We start from the raw sequence: 19,081 nt of genomic DNA, 5'->3' as shown, positions 1-19,081 counted from the left end.
ATCATACTTTAAAAATATATTAGCTTGTAAGAACATGTAATAAATAACTTCAAAATGCAATGGGTATTTAATTTTAAAGCGTGCCTTTAACATTTATGTAAAACGCTTTTTGTACTCTTTCAATAGAAACTTAATCTGGCCACTGGGTAAAGCTAGCAATAAAACTACTGGTCTGCAATGTGTGACGTACCAAGCAGAGCTTGGCACTAGGTATATAGACTTGTTTCTGGCTTCGTAAGCCCACAGAGGTGAAGACAGATTTTTATTCATGTTGAAATTACGCTCATTAACTGGTTCAGCTATTAACCAGCCTTGTGAACCTTGTGTTCAAGTTCCTTCACTTACCTGGGCTTGTTACCCTCCTCTGTTAGAGGTTGGTCTCAGCCATGGTTCACATTGGAAGCCACAGATGGCAAAGGTGGAGAATCTCAGAGCCAAACAGTTGAGAATTCATCTACTAAAAATGTTAAGCTCTTTTGCTGCTTATTCTGAGGTCACGGCAGAGGCCAGACAAGCACTAGGTCCCTTTCCTAAGTGATGGTCCTGGATTTGTCTCATTACAGCAATGTTGTGGAAAAGTGTGTCACCCATGCCTCCCGTACGGAGCGTGCCGTGCTCATCGATGAGGTCTGCACCATGAATGACGGTCCCCACAGTGCCTTATACACCATGATGAAGGACCAGTATGCCAACTACGTGGTCCAGAAGATGATCGATGTGGCAGAGCCAGCCCAGCGGAAGATAGTCATGCATAAGGTAGGCCAGGCTGGGCAGATCGCAGTCAGAGAGGAAATGCGTAAGGCCTTGGGTTCTTCATATTTCTGAAATGCAGAGGAGGGTGGACATCTTGCTTCTCTTTGCAGACTTTGTCACTAAGCTATGTCTCATGCTGTGCTCCTTTTTCCTTTTCTCTGAAGCGGCCATTGTCCCATTGTTCCTTTTATCAGTAACTCACTGTTGGGAAAGAGTCTTAAACTCAGTCCTGAGAAGGATTTCCCTTCCTGATTTTAGGCCATGCTTTTATCCATTTGCTCCTGGGAGACCGGCTTCTCAGTCCAACAAGTCAGCCTGCCTGCCTCATTTCCTTTCTCCCTCCTTTCTTATTCATTCACCCACCACCATTTACCGACCGAGGGCCTGCCCAGTGCAGTGGCTGGCCTGGCCCCTCTGACCTATGCCCACTTTGTGGCAGACACCAACACAGAGATGACCAAGATGATCCCTGCCCTCAGAGCACAGTTTGGGAAGAGCGATGGAAAGCAGTGGTGAGAGCATGTGCCCCAAGTCTTTGAAGGAAGGCTTTTTTTTTTTTAAATTCTTAACCGAGGATATTTTTTTTAAAATTGATTTTTAGAGAGAGTGGAAGGGGATGAGGGGAGAGCGAGAGAGAGGGAGAGAGAAACAATGATGTGAGAGAGCTGGGGCTGGGGATTGAACCTGCAACCCAAGGATGTGCCCTAGGCTGGGGATCGAACCCACAATTCTTTGGTATATAGGCTCTAACCACTGAGAAACACTGGCCAGGGCTGAAGGAAGGCTTTGCATGAGGAGAAGTTCATGCTAAAGTAGAGTCAGTCAGGAGAAGAGAAAAGGGACAGAAATCTAAAGTGTTGGGTACTGTGAGTGGGAGCTGACCGAGAAAGCACCTGCAGAGGCCAGTGATTCAGGAACAGTCACAGAGCAGGTCCATCCAGCCCCACAGAGATCACAGGGCCCAGGCAGCCAAATTAACCCCCAGGTAGGTGTGCTACAGCTGTGCTTGTGCTGGGAGCCTTGGGGTGCCTCTGATCTAGACCCTCAGCCTTTGGACTCTGAACTCACTCAGCCCTTCTCAGTGGAAGGGGTGCTTTGGTCTGGCAATGATGAGCCACTTGCCCTCACTGAGAACAAAGTTCAGTGATGAGAATCTTTGTTATGGACTCGAGTTCTGAGTCAGGCGAAGCGCCCACCACCTCCAGTTCAAAGCAGAACAAAACAAAACACCCATTGATGTTGGTGACGGCAATTGAAGGCTGGGGAGTCCAAAGTCCTTATGCTGTGAGGTTCCTAGAAATTAGGGGTAAGAGGCTGGTGAAGGCGGAATATAGGAAATATGCAGAAATTTAAAACATGTCCATTCACCCAACAGACTCATGAAGCACATACTCCATAGCAAGCCTTCCTTACAACAGGGCTGCTCTCTTGGTGAGAACGACAGTGTTACGCTCACGTGGTACTTACTGCTGGGAATTTGGGGAGGGTTGTGTGACAATGCTGAAAGGGGCCTCTTCTAACGTGGGGCACAGAGATGGTTCCCCAAGAGAGTGACATTTGAATAATGTCGCTCTCGAGGCTGAGAGAACCTGGGTTGTGAAGGTTTGGAAGCAGGAGACAGGACAGTATATTTCACATAGTCAAGCAAGTTCATTAGGGCAGGACTGTGGTGCCAAAGTCACGTTTACATTTCAAATCATTGTCCTGGCTGGTGAGTAACATGGAGCATAAGAAGCTGAGGAGGCAGTGAGGAGACTGGATGGGAGGCTGTTAAAATAGTTAAGCTAAGAGCCAATCAAACCTATGTCTCCCAAACTAACAGGTAGAAAGTTTTCTGGACATCTGAGCTTCCCCAGAGTTTCCAAAGTCCTAACTCAAGCCCCCTGGTAGGGGCCGTCGGGAACACAGTGGAAGCTGAGTTCGGGGTGAACATTCTAAGTGATTAGTGGTGTATGTAGTAGGCCAACACTTGCACATTGGAAGCAGTTCAGAATACATAAAAGGCAAACAGCAAAAGCCACCAGGGAAATGATCTGAGCCATATATCCACAGTCTAGAAGAGATTAGTTAACAAAGCCAAATAAAAACGGAATTTTATAAAAAACGAAAAACACAAAAAAAGTTAAGCCAAGAGGGGGTGGTGGCTTTGGGATTGAAGAGAAGTGGATAGGATGCGGTTTAGCAGTTAAGTTGGTTGAGAAGTTGAGAGAGGAAGAAGAGTCCCAAGAATCTAAAAATCTAAGAGGTTTGAGCTCTTTCACTGCTAAGCCCTATCCTTTGTAGAAGAGGAAGCATGGGGAATGGAGCAGGTGATTAGTTACTCCTCACCTCCCATTAAATCAAGTGAAAAATGGGTTCCATAATACTATACATGAGCGTGCGTACACATGGGTGGTTAGTGTTTTTGTCCTGATAGGGAGAGGTGTAAAGGTTAAGTGGCTGAACTCATTAGTCATCCAATCCCAGGGAGCGCTAGGGGGTTGAATTTCAAATACTAATGACAAAAGCATTAGCACGCGCACAGTCCTCACTACAACCCAAATGAAAGTGAAGCATTATAGGTTGTTTTTTTTCACAGATGAGTTTAGGGATATTAGGTAGATGTCTGGGTTGCACAGCTCAGGATTCAAGCCAAGGACTATTATGAGTAAGTTTTCCTCGTAGGCTTCTCGGTGAGAATGCCATAGCTGCTACAGGTCTGTCTCCTTTGTGGGCTGTAGAAGTGATTTCTAGAGCTACTTGACCCTTCCTTGCTTTTGAGGACACAGATAAAGAGACAAACCATTGTCCTCGTGGGACTCTCAATCTAGAAAGCTTGTCCAGGGTGTTTGAGAATGCAAGTGTGAGTATGGAATGCAGATGCGTGTGCGAGGATGGATGGTCCAGCAAGTGGTTGTGAACACTGTGACATGCTGTAACCGACGTATGTAGAAAACTCCATGAGCTCACAGAAGAGGAAAGGTGGTTCCAGAGAGGCGGCATCTGTCTGGTTGTCTGGGATGCACAGTAATTCTCCATGTGGATCTGCTCAGGGCGGGGAGAACAGTGGAGAATGCTGAGAGAGCTGAGCCCCACTGGGCTTGCAGGGTGAAGGTCGAGACTGGTGCAGCAGGCAGTGCCATGAGAGCACAGTGCGGAGAAACATAGTTTCTGAAGGAGCCAGATAGTTGGGCTCAAATACCTGTGCCATCCGTTTGACTTCGGATGAGTGACTTCACCACTAGGCCTTCATCTTTCTTGTCGATAAAATGGAGTTAATCATACCTCCCTTAGGAGGCTTACATGAACCAGCCTGGCTCATGTGAGTCATTTTTATTGTCAATAGTAGCTTTCTGTGATCCTCTGTGAACTGGAGGACAGGTTTAGGCGGTGAGCTTAGGACGCATGGTGCCCTGAAAGTCGCCCTCTCAGAAGGGCTGAGAGCGTGCCTTGGGAAGGCTCAGTGCAGGGGGGTGGGGGCAGTGGGCAGTGTGATTGTCAGTGAGAATGTCCTTTCTCCACATACTGTCCTGGGAGTGGTCCGTGGCTGTTCAGTCTCCAAAGCCCTCACGTCCTGCATCAGCCTCAGGATACGTGCTGACTCTCCTCTGATGCTCAGTAGGGCCCTAGAATTCGGTGCTTTGGCTGACCAGTGAGAGGTATTGCTGTGGTCTGGCATTTGCGGTGCCCGGAAGTATTGCTGGGAGCACGCCCTACTCTGCTTTCAGGCCAGAGTGACATGAACTGTGCTTCCTTCCCCAGATCCGGCCCCACATCGCGACTCTTCGCAAGTACACCTATGGCAAGCACATCCTGGCCAAGCTGGAGAAGTACTACATGAAGAATGGTGTTGACTTAGGGCCCATCTGTGGCCCCCCTAATGGTATTATCTGAGGCAGTGTCAACCCTGTCCCCTCATTCCCACTGACCTCACTGGCCCACTGGCGAATCTAGCCAGCAACCAGAGATGTTCTAATGTAGAATCTGGAATGGTAAATGGTTGCGCCAGGCTTACCCTCCAAAAAAAGGAATCAAATCCACAAGTGGAAACGCCTTTGTAAATTTGTTTAATTTTATTACACATAACATGTACTAATTATTTTTTTTAATTGACTAATTGCCCTGTTGTTTTACTGGTGTATAGGATACTTGTACATAGGTAACCAATGTACATGGGAGGCCACATATTTTGTTCAATGTTGTATCTATATTCCACATGTGGAAACTTTCAGGGTGGTTGGTTTAACAAAAAAAGTTTAAAAAAAAAAACACAGAAAAAAGGTTTTTAACTCATTTGCCTTGCTGGCAAGTTTTGCAAATAACTCTTCCCCACCTCATTTTAGTAAAAAACAAAAACAAACAAAAAAAACCTGGGAAGTTTGAATTTTAGTTAAATGAGCCCAAACTGGCATTTAACACTGTTTATAAAATATATATATATATATAATGAAAATTGTTTCAGAGTTGCTAAAGCTTCATTTTATGACATTAAGTTTATGAAACGTCTAAAATTGCCTTTTTTGGAGACTATTATGCTGAAGAAGATGGTGTAGTCTGTTTTGTGATGAGGAGACATGAACTCCCAGAATGTCTTTCAAGGCCGGGCGGGTGTAATTGTTTACTGCCTGTTGGATTTTTCTTTTAACATTGAAAGGCAAAATCTTGATTATTTAGCATGAGAAAAAAATCCAACTCTGCTTTTGGTCTTGCTTCTATAAATATATAGTGTATACTTGGTGTAGACTTTGCATATATACAAATTTGTAGTATTTTCTTGTTTTGATGTCTAATCTGTATCTATAATGTACCCTAGTAGTCGAACATACTTTTGATTGTACAATTGTACATTTGTATACCTGTAATGTAAATGTGGAGAAGTTTGAATCAACATAAACACGTTTTTTGGTAAGAAAAGAGAATTAGCCAGCCCTGTGCATTCAGTGTATATTCACACCTTTTATGGTCGTAGCATATAGTGTTGTATATTGTAAATTGTAATTTCAACCAGAAGTAAATTTTTTTCTTTTGAAGGAATAAATGTTCTTTATACAGCCTAGTTACATGTTTAAAAAGAAAAAAAATAGCTTGGTTTTATTTGTCACCTAGTCAGACTGTAGCGAGATCCTTTCTAAATGTTACTTAAGATGATTCAGTTCACAGTAGTGTTTTTTTTAATCCTAAAAAGTAATGTTTTGCTTATTTTGTGACAGTCAAAAGGACGTGCAAAGTTCGGCCCTGCCCCAGCTTTCCTTACAATCAGAGCCCTCTCACCTTGTAAAGTGTGAACTGCCCTTCCTTTTTGTACAGAAGATGAACTGTATTTTGCATTTTGTCTACTTGTAAGTGAATGTAACATACTGTCCAATTTCCTTGTTTGAATATAGAATTGTAACACTACACGGTGTACATTTCCAGAGCCTTGTGTATATTTCCAATGAACTTTTTTGCAAGCACACTTGTAACCATATGTGTATAATTAACAAACCTGTGTATGCTTATGCCTGGGCAACTATTTTTTGTAACTCTTGTGTAGATTGTCTCTAAACAATGTGTGATCTTTATTTTGAAAAATACAGAACTTTGGAATCTGAGTTTGTGCTTAACTTTTTTCTCTAATATAGTGCCCCAGGACAGCCCTTTCGTTGTTTGTGCCTTTCTTCCTGCTTGTTTTGTGAGGGAACAGGAGTGGGAGGGGAAGAGAGTTGAAATAGGGACAGAATGTCAAACTGGTTCTTGAGCCCAGTTTGACGCAAAGATGTTGGGTTTAGCCTGCTGAGTGCTTTCAAAATCAAGACACTCCACATTAATCCAGATTTCCAACTTCTACTGAGCACTCAGAATATTCGCCTCCCTGGGCTGGAGTCTGCACACCAGTCACCGGAAGCATTGTCACCGTGTGCCCTGTTCCCTCTGGTGATCATCACTGCTTCTTCCTGGCCCGGCAGCATTTGTGAGCCCAGGGTCTAGATTAAGATGCAGTCAATTACAGGTGTCACACAACCGAGTTAAGTGTTGGGGCACCCGCTTTGCTGAGGCAGGCCTGTAGGTGAGGCATCTGGATGGCTGTCCAGGCCTCCTCTCCCTGAGCCCCTTCCCCCTCTGGGCTGCTCCTGTCCTCACCCTGCCCACCACGCCCACATGCTTAGGCCGGCCCAGGATGGCCTAGTATCCTAGCTTGCTCATCTTATCCTCCAATTGGGGACCTTTTCCAGCTCTTAGTACAGGAGGCTCTGGGTCACTAAGGTGACTGTCACCTGTGCCTAAAGGTGCCCACCTTCCCTTGACTGCCACGTGGCTTTGGCAAAAACTGCCACTGAGACGATGGTCTGTGTTGGCAATTACAGGATCAGGGAGGCCCGGTGGGAGCCACATGGCCTCATGTCTGGAAGTGGAGCCTCAGGGTGGTAGCTGAAGATCACTGTGTGGTCCCCTCCCAAGGGTAAGGAAGGGTCACTAACAGGCCGTGAGGTGCCAGGAATAAATGGAGGCTAAAGGAAGCTGAGGTCTTTCCCCAGCCTTCTGCTGAGGTGGTAGTGGGCCCACTGGAGAGCATGCTGGGGCATTTCCTCTTAAGACAGCAGTGATGCCTCCCAGCGCTGTGGTGGGACAGAGCTGTTAGCAAACGCAAACTGCCTGGTGCGCAGTAGGCACTCCCGGGCTTGTTTTCTTTCCCACCTGGACTGTTTATACATAACATGGGTGTTTGTTTTGTTTTTTTAAATCTCCTTGATACTCTAGCATTTAATGAAATGATTCATTTCTGTGGGATTTTCTAGTGGTAACAAAGCAAGATACGCACTTAGAAATAGGATCATCCCCTTAGCCCCTCTTATTGGCAGCCTGTGTCTTGGAAGCCTGGGGAGGCTTTTCAGTCGGATAAATACAGGGTGTGATTTCAACCGCCTTTTATTACCTGGATCATCTTTCTGAGGCCGTTTCCTTCTCGGCAAAATGAGGGAAGTAAATCATAGTACCAATGTCAAAGTTTGGTTGTAAGAATGAAATCATGGCCAGCACAGGGCCTGCACACGTGTAATAAATGAATGCATTTATCGTCTTCCACCGTCAGCACCAGGTTTTGGTGAGCAACACAATCCTTGTCCATGATGTAAAGAAGTTACCATAAAGTCACTTGTCCTGAACCAACTCTGCCAGGCACCTAAAGAGATGGTTTACACATATTTTTAAAAAACTAGATTTGATTTTTCCCATCAACATTAATCCCCCCTATACCCTCTTCTACCTCCCCCCACCCCTCTCTCCTCCCTCCTGTTGTCTGTGTTCATGAGTTCTCTTTTTTGCTACTCTCCCCGCCCCCATACATAATCTTTTATTCACAACAGTCCTGCAAGGAATGTGGTTATTTCCCCCCCATTTCATAGATATGCAAGCCGGTTCTGGGTTCTGATGGATCAGACCAACTCGGCCTGAGGCTTTCCCCACTGGGGTACACCCCTCCCTCTGCAGGATTGAGTTTTGCGGAGCAGGCTGAACTCAGCTCAGCATCCACTTTCTCATTTGACTGGTCACCACTGTCCACTGCTACCAAGTCTGCTCAAGGACGTGGGTACCGGGCTGCCACCAACTGATGCCTGGATTCTTGGTCTCCCTTGCAGAGTCCCCCCCAAGATAGATTCCCCACACAGTTTATATAACAATCCTTTACCTGGTCAGTGCTTTACAGAGCACATGCACGTTTGTGAGTCATCCACGAAAGCCTGGCAGAGCAAGGTAGCATGAGGTTATCAGTCCATCACACAGGTGAGGAGTTTGAGACCCGAGCCACACGAGTCACTGACCAAGTAAGGATTTTATCTGAGGGATCCTGCCTCCAAGGCCAGTGCTCCATCCAAGTCATCGTGCTCATGCCCCCTCCATCAGCCCCAGGAATAACAGTCTCTCTTTGGGTGTTGGGTTTCAGGTGTGTGTGTGAAGCACTGGAGAGTGAAGCATTTGGGGGCAGGAAACCTGTGGCTTCATGTAGTTACCAGCTATGGCCACAGGAGGGTGCTGCTGCCTAAAGAAAGCTTTATACACAGCGACCTAAGGGCTCAAGGTGCCAGGTCAGGGCTGAGATGGCTTTCCCAGAGACCAGAGGTCTGGCATCTGCCCTAAGACTAAGCTTCCACCCCCCCCCACCCGCACCCCCTTGCCCTCCCCAGCTGCTCCTGGGAGTAGGGCTAGTCCCTCACTCTGGCTTGGGATGGCAGGGTATGGTCACGGATCTGGATCAGACCCTAACTTTGCCTTTGACTTACTTTGTCACCTCTGGCAAATCACTGACTTCTCCGTTTCCCCAACTGCTACCCACTCCAGGTAGCCCAGCCCTCCCACTGTCTCAGGGCTGGTATAAGGCCAGACGGTTGGGGCTCTGTTAATGTGACCTGAGTCCTGCTGACTTTTGCTGGGGCCCGATCTTATGCACCAAGCTTGCAACCAGCTAAAACCACCAAGTCTTTTTAGCATGGATAGCTGCCTAGCTTCAAATCCCAGCTCCACAGGCTCCAGGTGACCTTTGCCCTCTCATTTTCCTCATCTGGAAAATAGGAACAACAACAGTTCTACTTCAAAGGGAGCATTGGAAGCACTAGGCACAGGGCTGGGCGCATAGGGAGCCAAAAATAGGAGTTGTTTTTATTATTATTAATTATTATTATTACCTCCCATGTCCCCCTGCTATGTTGGGAACATTAGAATTTATACTAGTGTGAGCATTTCATTTATCCTGCAAACTGGGATACTTTTAAGCATGAAAGCGGATGCACTAAATCATTACCACATGTGGTATGCGCCCTCCAAGGGGCCCCGCCTCCTGGTGTTCTCACCCTCATGGGGCTGCATGGAAACAATATTGTGAACAGGGTGGAGCGTGACTTCCGAGGCTCGGCCACACAAGACACTGTGGCTCCAGCGTGCTCTCTCTAGGATCGCTGGATCCCTTTCCAGGACGCAGGGTGGCGAGGGCCACGTGGGAGGAGCTGAGGCCTCCTGATGTTCGCCAGTGTCCACTGGCCAATCCTACTGGCCTCTGGGAAGCAGAGATCTTCCCACTCCCCCTGCAGGGGCCGCCTCAGGAGAGACACTCCCCCTCCACTCCACAACCAGAACCACCCAGCTCAGCTGCTCCCGAACTCCTGACCCACAGAAGCTGGGTGAAGTATTTAGAGTTTATTGTGGTTTTAAGCCGCTGTGTTGGGGGTAATTTGTTATGGATCAAGAGATAACAAATACACAGCACAAAACCTCAGATAACCCAGGCCGGTCCTGGGCAAATCGGAAGGCCCGTTTCTCATTTCTTCTTTGAGGCATATGCCGCCCTGCCCTGTGCTGACCTGACTCACCCACCTCCGGCCTGGAGTGTCCCAAGCAGGGAATGACTTGGAATAATGGCCATTTGCGTTGTGACTGTGGGTCTTGTTCTGAGCTGGGTGCCACCTTGTGTTATCTTGTTCACCTCCCTCAGATCCGGGGGTGGGGGCGACCGTCACTCACTCTAACTTCAGTGGGAGGAAAGAGGCCCCAGGTCACTGGCAGGAAGTGGCAGACCACAAGATTTGACCCCAGACCCCCCTAGGCCTCTCCTGAGAGCCCATGCCAGCCAGTCCCTCCCTGCCGCTCCCCTCGGCCAGGCCCCGCCCCAGGGCCTCTGCAGGGGAATTCCAGTTGGCCTCCTGTTTACAGGGGAGGAGACGGAGGCCCAGGGTGAGGGAAGTGACCTGCTCAGGGCCACCAGATGAGGGACCGAGGACGGACTGGTCCCACGTGAATGGGGTTATCTCCTGCCCTGGAATGCCAGCTCCCTGGGCGCCTAGGTCTGTACAGCCTGGACCTTAACAGGGCTCAGCCACTACAGGGTGGGGCTGGAATGCCGGGCTCTATAAATTGCAAAAAGCCGAGACACCCACATGACACATTAAATCTCGCGATGACAGCTGTGCTCCCTCGGATTCCCTGGCCCAGGGGGACAGGGGACCTCCCCACCTCGCACCGGCCACTCTCCTGCGCCCCTTCTTTGCTTGGCACCAGCTGGGCTGCTCTAGCCCCAGGATGAGATGAGAAAGGAAAAATATTTTTAGAGGCAATTTTTTCTTCCAGGAAAATGATTCCAAATGTCCAATTTATTCCCAGGAATAAGGGAATGGGGTATGTTAGTGGAATGGCTTCTGCTACGGCAGTGCTCTCTGCCCTTCTCTCTCTCTCTCTCACTCTCTCTCTCCCCCCCCCCCGCCTCTCTCCCTCCCTCCCCATCCTGCCTTCCCTCCCTCTCTCACCATCCTGCCTTCCCTCCCTCCATCCCCATCCTGCCTTCCCTCCCTCCCTCCCCATCCTGCCTTCCCTCCCTCCCTCTCCATCCTGCCTTCTCTCCCTCCTTCCCTCCCCATCCTGCCTTCCCTCCCTCCCTCACCATCCTGCCTTCTCTCCCCCCTTCCCTCACCATCCTGCCTTCCCTCCCTCCCTCCCTCCCCATCCTGCCTTCCCTCCTTCCCTCACCATCCTGCCTTCCCTCCCTCCCTCACCATCCTGCCTTCTCTCCCCCCTTCCCTCACCATCCTGCCTTCCCTCCCTCCCTCCCTCCCCATCCTGCCTTCCCTCCTTCCCTCACCATCCTGCCTTCCCTCCCTCCCTCCTCATCCTGCCTTCCCTCCCTCCCCATCCTGCCTTCCCTCCCTCCCTCCCTCCCTCCCTCCCCATCCTGCCTTCCCTCCCTCCCTCCCTCCCTCCCCATCCTGCCTTCCCTCCCTCCCTCCCCATCCTGCCTTCCCTCCCTCCCTCCCCATCCTGCCTTCCCTCCCTCCTCCCCTCACCATCCTGCCTTCCCTCCCTCCCTCCCCATCCTGCCTTCCCTCCTTCCCTCACCATCCTGCCTTCCCTCCATCCCTCCCTCCCTCCCCATCCTGCCTTCCCTCCCTCCCTCCCCATCCTGCCTTCCCTCCCTCACCATCCTGCCTTCTCTCCCCCCTTCCCTCACCATCCTGCCTTCCCTCCCTCCCTCCCTCCCCATCCTGCCTTCCCTCCTTCCCTCACCATCCTGCCTTCCCTCCCTCCCTCCCTCCCTCACCATCCTGCCTTCCCTCCCTCCCTCACCATCCTGCCTTCCCTCCCTCCCTCCCTCACCATCCTGCCTTCCCTCCTTCCCTCACCATCCTGCCTTCCCTCCCTCCCTCCCTCCCCATCCTGCCTTCCCTCCTTCCCTCACCATCCTGCCTTCCCTCCCTCCCTCCCTCCCTCACCATCCTGCCTTCCCTCCCTCCCTCACCATCCTGCCTTCCCTCCCTCCCTCCCTCACCATCCTGCCTTCCCTCCCTCCCTCACCATCCTGCCTTCCCTCCCTCCCTCCTCATCCTGCCTTCCCTCCCTCCCCATCCTGCCTTCCCTCCCTCCCTCCCTCCCTCCCTCCCTCCCCATCCTGCCTTCCCTCCCTCCCTCCCCATCCTGCCTTCCCTCCCTCCCTCCCCATCCTGCCTTCCCTCCCTCCTTCCCTCACCATCCTGCATTCCCTCCCTCCCTCCCCATCCTGCCTTCCCTCCTTCCCTCACCATCCTGCCTTCCCTCCCTCCCTCACCATCCTGCCTTCCCTCCTTCCCTCACCATCCTGCCTTCCCTCCCTCCCTCCCTCCCTCACCATCCTGCCTTCCCTCCCTCCCTCACCATCCTGCCTTCCCTCCCTCCCTCCCTCACCATCCTGCCTTCCCTCCTTCCCTCACCATCCTGCCTTCCCTCCCTCCCTCCCCATCCTGCCTTCCCTCCCTCCCTCCCCATCCTGCCTTCCCTCCTTCCCTCACCATCCTGCCTTCCCTCCTTCCCTCACCATCCTGCCTTCCCTCCCTCCCTCACCATCCTGCCTTCCCTCCTTCCCTCACCATCCTGCCTTCCCACCTTCCCTCACCATCCTGCCTTCCCTCCCTCCCTCACCATCCTGCCTTCCCTCCCTCCCTCACCATCCTGCCCTCCCTCCTTCCCTCACCATCCTGCCTTCCCTCCCTCCCTCACCATCCTGCCTTCCCTTCCTCTCTTCCTCCACATCCCCGCTGCCCCTCCCCCCCTCACAGGGAAGAGGCAGGTGTGAACACCCACTCCTGGGTCAGGGTTCCCCCCACCCCCCACACAACCATTTCCTAGCCCTGTGACCAGAAGAAGGGCTTGAACGAGGGCCTTGGTTGTGGGGCAGGACCTACCCTGAGTTTTCCCAAATAATAGGGCAATTGGTCTAGAAGGAGGGGGTGGGGTGGGGAAAGCCCCCAGGGAGGATGGAGCAGCCCATGCTCTGCCATATACTGTGTGACCCTGGGACAGTCTCTTCCCCTTTGGGGCCTCAGTTTTCTCACCTGTGAAATGGGCAGGTGGAGTGGGTGGAGTGTCCACATGTCTGACCTCGGAGGCCTCCTCCCAGGTGGGACTCAGCCTCAGTGTGAGCCCTTTAGAGCCCCTGCTCTCCGAGGCCTGCCTGCCACGGCTTAGTGAAGATGTCACCACACCCTGAGTCTTGCTAGATTCTCTCTGCAACATCCCAACCCTCGTAGTGGTGTTAACCCCACCCTGCCCAGTCCTCCCCCCTTCCTCCCTCCCCTTCACCCCCCACCCCAGGACTCTTCTGGTCTAATATGATGGTCTAATGGGCTGGGCTGTGGGCTTCCATTTAGAGGCAAATTACAGTGAAATGAATGAAGCTTGAGCTTCAGGGCCCCTTGCCTGCATAGCACCCCCATCCAAGGCTTTGCTCCTAGTTGTGAGCCCCTCAAATTGTACAACTTCAGGGCCCCACGGAGTTGGGACCCACTCCTATTTTCATCCATACCTACTTGAGGTGCCGGAGTCCCTCCCCCGCCCCCCACCCCCCACCTGGCCTGGCACCTGGGCCAGATCTGACCTGGGCAAAGCTTCAGCATCTCTATAGCCTCTAATCTCCTCCTTCAAGGCCAGCCCAGCCTTGCTCTGTGCCCACAGGTCCCTCAGCTCAAACAAAATCTGACTCCCTCCTGTCTCACCCACATCTGCCCTGGGGGCCTCCAGGGAAAGCTCTGGGCTCCACAGTTTGCAAACCTCCAGCTCACAAACCTAAGAGGCCTGGCTTCAAATTCTGACCCCATGCCTGGCAGCTCTGTGCCCAGGGGACATCACCCAATCTCATTTTGAAAGGACTTGCTAGCACACAGCTGGAGGCCTGTCCTGTGAGACCCCCACCATCAGGATGGGCAGGGGGCTCCCACTGATGGAGGCCCCACAGATGGAGGCCAAGCCCTGGTGCTCTGCAGGCCCTGGGCTGGCTCCCAGCAGCCCATCGGCTCAGCCCCACTTGGGGCGGCCCTTTTGCCAGAATCCTGTTTCAGTTCCTGATTTTGGGGTCACTGACCTCAGGGCAGCCTTCACTCAGACTTTCTCAGAAGCACACCCGGCTCTGGCCTCCTTCCTGAGTCTTGGGCAAGACTGGAAGTTGTGATGGAGATGGTGGGTGGGAGCAAGCAGGTGGAGGTGGGGTGCCCTGGGGAGACAGGGACTTGTTGCCAAGGCGTGTGATTGCCAGTTAGGATCACCCAGTTCCCTGGTGCTAACAGGGTGGCCCAGCGAGGCCATGTAACCTGGGGCAAGTCACCCAGCTCCTCAGAGCCCCAGTGGACCGACTCTAAAACAGGATGAAGTGAAGCGCGGACGTGTGCGCGCTCCCCGTGGGCCAGGCTCTGCTCAAAAGGTGCTCATTTGGTCCTCAAGGCAACAGCCCTGGGAGGCAAGAGCGTTTGTCGTCCCCAAGTCGCAGGATGGTGAGGATGAACCAGCGCGGTTCTGGCAAGAGCCAGACAGCGCCTGGCGGAGGGGAAGCCCTCAGTCGACCCTGGCTCTCATCATTGCCCGAGTTCAATGAGCCAGTCTGTTTGGCCAAACCTGTGGGGGCAGGCAGGAATTACTGAGCACCTACTGTGTGCCAGGCCTGGAGATGCGGCTCTGCGTGAGGGTCTCAGACATGGAGCTCAGAGACCTCCCCTCCCCTTTGCTGCCTTGTCAGAGCCAGAAGGCTCCACGGGGCGGGGGAGGAGGGATTAGTGGGGGGGGCGCGTGAAAGGTCTGACGGGATGGGGGGCAGGAGGGGAGGCATGGCTGCCAGGCATGCCTACCCTGTTATCTGGGTTCCAGGCTCATCTGAGTATGCCTGTGGGTTGGCTGTGTCCATGTGACAGTGTGACCCCCTACACCGTGGTCGGCAAACTGCGGCTCGTGAGCCACATGCGGCTCTTTGGCCCCTTGAGTGTGGCTCTTCCACAAAATACCACGGCCTGGCGAGTCTATTTTGAAGTGGCGTTAGAAGAAGTTGTTTAAAAAATTTGGTTCTCAAAAGCAATTTCAATCGTTGTACTGTTGATATTTGTCTCTGTTGACTAATGAGTTTGCCGACCACTGCCCTACACCAAGCCCAATTCACTTATCAAATGCTTCGGGACCTGGTGTCAGTGTAACTGCTGAGTTTGGTCAGGACCTCACTCTCACGCGCCAGCTGTGTGAGCCTGGGCAGTCCCCTAAAACGTCTCTGTGCCTCGGTTTGCCACTTTTAGACTGGGGATCGTTCAGTGTGCACTTCGTAGAGCAGTGTCGTACAGTCAGCTCTGCCGGAGTCCTGCGGTTATCGCCCACTGGGGACACTGAGGTGCGCCCACTTCCGGGGAGACAGCAGAGACTAAAAACAGCTACATGGGGAGCACACGGATGGGGCTTGTCTAGGGTGCTGGGCGGGGTGGCACCAGCCCTGCCTGATGGGAGTCAGGAAAGCCCCCCAGAGGCCCCAAGTAGTCCAGGGGCTGGGGGAATGCCTGGAAGCGGGGGCATGCCTGCATGGGTGGTGATGGCAGGAGAAGGGAGACCTGAGATGCTGGCATGTGGCTTGATGCACAGGTAACCATGGGGGAGGGGGAGGGGAGGGTGTGAATGCACTGTGTGCTGGAGTGCAGGTGGATGTGTACACCTGTGAACCCCAAGGAGCGCTGGAGCAGGGGATTGAGGGGCAGAATGAGACTCCCCAGACCTGCCTTGCTTCTGGCTGTGACCAGTGTCTTTGAGGAACAGCAGGTGGCGCTCCTGCCCAGCCCAAAGCGTCCACACCCCACTCTCCTCAGGATGTCAGGGGAGAGTCTCAGGACAGGCAGGGACCTGAGAAGACAGGCAATGCTCACTGCTCACCTCGGGCATGAGCCTGTCCTGACGGCCTCCCTGAGCGCTAGCTCGCTGAGCCCTGCACAGCTCCCCGGACAGTGGTCACTGCCTCAGAGTAGCCACTGCCGTGTGACCAGCGCCAACTATCCCGCAGTCCTTCCTGACCCCGAGCCGACACTGCCCTTTGGGAGCGCCTCAGAACCAGTCTGTTCCTGGGGCCTGGGGCAGCCCCTCTGGGAGGTGACTGTTCCTACACCCGGGCCCCTTCCGTTCTTATAAGCATCATCCCAGCCACCTACACTGAACCCCCAGGACAATGGCGGGGAGGAGCTCATTTAAACTTCACAGCCTGGCTCCCGGCCCAGGTCTGGCACACACAGGCACTCAGTTGATATTTGGAGAGTGAATGAATGAATCCCTTGTGGTCATTAGTCTCACATTACAGTTGGGAAACGGAGGCTCAGAGAGCTAAAGTTATTCACCCACTGTCACACAGCACATAACTGGCCGAGCTGGGGTTTGAACCCAGGCGTTCGCCCAACCCCGAGTCAGAGCTCTTCAGCACCAAGCTGTGCTGTCTCAACCAGATCCCCACATACCGGGCCTCTCTCGGCCCATCTCCCCAAGGTGCCCACGGGACAGAATTCCTAAAGGTACCTGGGAATGGGAGTTCCAGAGACTGAGACCTCAGAATTCCTGGAGAATTTTAAATCTGAGTTGGAAGGTTTCCCGCCCTTCCTCTCCAGGATCTCTCTGCCAAAGGGCAGTTGGCTTGGCCTTACATAGCCTTTAGGGATGTGGCTCTCACTCCCGCTCAGGGAACACCTCCTAACTCAGCTCCGTTTGTCTTCTGGTCCTCCTCCAAGGGCCTCATAGGACAAATCCGGATCCCCTGGCACCCCCATATCTTGGCTGGCACCCCAGAGTCTGTTCCTCTCGGCCCACCCTAGCACACTCCGCTCCTGGCTCCATTCGTCCTGGTTTCAGTTCCCTTTCCCTCAGGGGAATTGTTCCAGATTCAGCTCAGTCCAGTTCCTACTTCCTTCAGGCAGGCCCTGCGCTGGGTACCCGGACACAGGGGCCGAGGGCAGAGACCTCCAGCCTTAGCGAACAACCGCCCCCTCGGGGCCTCAGTTTCCCATCAAGGAGGTGGAGATACCCACGTCACCTATTTCATGGGGTTGCTGAAAGAATTAGATAACCCACCTAAGGCCTTTGGGGCCACGCCTGGCACATGGTTAGGGCTTAAAAAATACACCTGCCTTCTCCTCCCAAAACACCTGGGTGGGGGGAGCTCAGATGAATGGGAAACACATTCATTGATTCAACAAATTTGTGTTGAGCACCCACTATGTGCCAGCCTCTGAGCTGGTATTGGGGACACAGCAGCAAACAAGGTGACCTCAACCCCTGCCCTCCTGGAGTTAGGTACCAGTTAGTGGTGGGAGACTAGCGAGTAAGTCAAGTGCATAGTAGACCAGATAAGTAGGGGATAAGGTCTAGAGACAAGTGCGTGATGACCACGCCACGCAGGGACATATTCTTACACCACCTGCACTGGAGGGTGGGGTCTCCATTCTACCCCAGGAATTTGAGGCTCAGAGAAGGGGCGGGGGGCGGGCTTCCCGAGGTCTGCCCAGCGTTTCCTCTGCAGTCCCAGGGAGGCCCAGATAACCGCACCTCACGGTGCAGAGGGGAGACGGAGGCCCAGAGAGGGTTGCCCCAGACCTGAGCTCACCCAGCGCATCCGCGTCTTGGAGACACCAATGTCCGGGGGCTTGGGTGGCCGGCTTTGGGGTGGGCGATTGTCCTGGAAGAGCTATGCGAAGGGAGCCCTTAGGGAAGGATAGTGATGATCACGCAAGTGCCACCCATCTCCTCAGACCCTCCAAGGTGGCAGGCCCGTCGTTCTCCCGCCCCGCACCCCCACGCGGGATCCTTCCCTTCCCTCACGACCGCCCGAGGAGGCGCCTTCTGAGGGACCCTGTTCTCCAGGCCGAGCTCAGCGAGACGGGGTCCTCGTCCCAGGCCCCCGGTCGCACGGCAGCCGGCTGAGCGCCGCCGTCCCGCTGGCCCACTGCGGCGGGACGGCCTGTGCAGGGCGCGGGGTGCGGGGGACCCTGCGCGCGGGCTCCGGGCGGGGAGCTGGGCGCTGGGCCGGGGTGCGGAGGGGGCAGGGGCGTGGGGGCGGGGATCCCTGGGCTGGGGGCGCTCGGCCCCGCCCCGCCCTCCTCCCGCCCCGCCCGCGCTGGGGGCGGCCCGGCGGCGGCGCACGCTTCCTGCGGGCGCGGCGGCTGTGGGCGCGGAGCCGCGAGGCGGAGCCGGGCCGCCGAGCCAGGAGCCCCGAGCGAGCCGCGCGTCGGTCCAGCCGCCGGGCCGCGCCGCCGCCGAGCAGCCGCCCCGCGCGCCGCGCCTCGGGAACAAAGGCGCCCGCTGCCTGCTGCCGCCGCCATGAAGCCGGGGCCACCGCGCCGCGCCGGGGCCGCCCACGGGGCAGGCGCTGGGACCCGGGCTGCGGCCGGGCCCGGGGCCCTCGGGCTGCTGCCGCCGCTGCTGCTGCTGCTGCTGCTGCTGGCCGGGCGCGCCGCGGGGGTGAGTGACGCGCGCCTGGACGACCCGGGACCCCCTCGCCGTCCCCAGGCCCCTTCCCCCACTGCGGCCCGCGCCCGTCCCGGTGAGCGTCCCCCGGGGTGGCATCGGTGGGGGAAGGCCACCCCCGCGCCGGTCGCCTTAAGGGGGCTCGTTCCCCTTCCTTATGGGACCCTCCGCAGAGGGAGGCCCGGCGGGAGCCCGCGCTGCTGCCCTCCCCAGTGGCTCCGGGAACCCGCCTTCCCGGCTGAGCCGAGTGCCTGCTCTGGGTGAGGGGCGCAGGGAGGGCCTGACGGCGGGCCGGGGGCGCCGGGCGCGTGGCCAGGGCTGGGTGTGTCTCGGGTCTGGAGTAAACGTGGATTTTGCTCGTGGGTGTGTCCAGACCGCGGCCACTTTTAGGGCATGGGGTCTGTTCCCCATCCCGGGGGAGGGGTGCATTTGGTTCCTCCCAGGGTAGCTTTGATGAGGGCTATGGGGGCCCAGAGAAGAGGAGGGGTGGACGGTGACTTGTGTGAAGGTGACCTGAGGGGGTGAGTGAGGGTGTGTCCCCACTTCAGTGAAGGGTGCTGGGACCTGTGGTGTGTGTGGGTGAAAGGGATGGGGAGTGCCATCATGTCCTACC

The 19,081-nt window shown here is 54.2% G+C and overlaps 2 protein-coding genes across 24 annotated transcripts in view; both read left to right on the top strand.

Annotated features, from left to right (window-relative positions):
* The window catches only part of PUM1 (pumilio RNA binding family member 1), a 123,003-nt gene extending 117,927 nt beyond the window's left edge, over nucleotides 1-5,076 (top strand). For all 23 annotated transcript variants that reach the window (XM_080656129.1, XM_080656128.1, XM_080656120.1 and 20 more), the window contains 2 exons: nucleotides 564-756; nucleotides 4,495-5,076. In XM_080656129.1, the coding sequence (XP_080512255.1) occupies nucleotides 564-756; nucleotides 4,495-4,626 (325 nt within the window). In that variant the 3' untranslated portion in view covers nucleotides 4,627-5,076. The remainder of the gene's footprint in view (nucleotides 1-563; nucleotides 757-4,494) is intronic.
* Nucleotides 5,077-18,190: 13,114 nt separating this feature from the next.
* The window catches only part of SDC3 (syndecan 3), a 36,217-nt gene continuing 35,326 nt past the window's right edge, over nucleotides 18,191-19,081 (top strand). Inside the window, exon 1 of the mRNA XM_080654226.1 lies at nucleotides 18,191-18,462. Coding sequence (XP_080510352.1) covers nucleotides 18,322-18,462 — 141 coding nt within the window. The 5' untranslated portion in view covers nucleotides 18,191-18,321. The remainder of the gene's footprint in view (nucleotides 18,463-19,081) is intronic.

This window comes from Plecotus auritus, assembly GCF_963455305.1.
Source record: "Plecotus auritus genome assembly, chromosome: 2".
NCBI classification, from domain to species: domain Eukaryota; kingdom Metazoa; phylum Chordata; class Mammalia; order Chiroptera; family Vespertilionidae; genus Plecotus; species Plecotus auritus.
The sequence above is the reverse complement of the archived record's forward strand: the minus strand, read 5'-3'. Positions and strand labels throughout refer to the sequence as shown.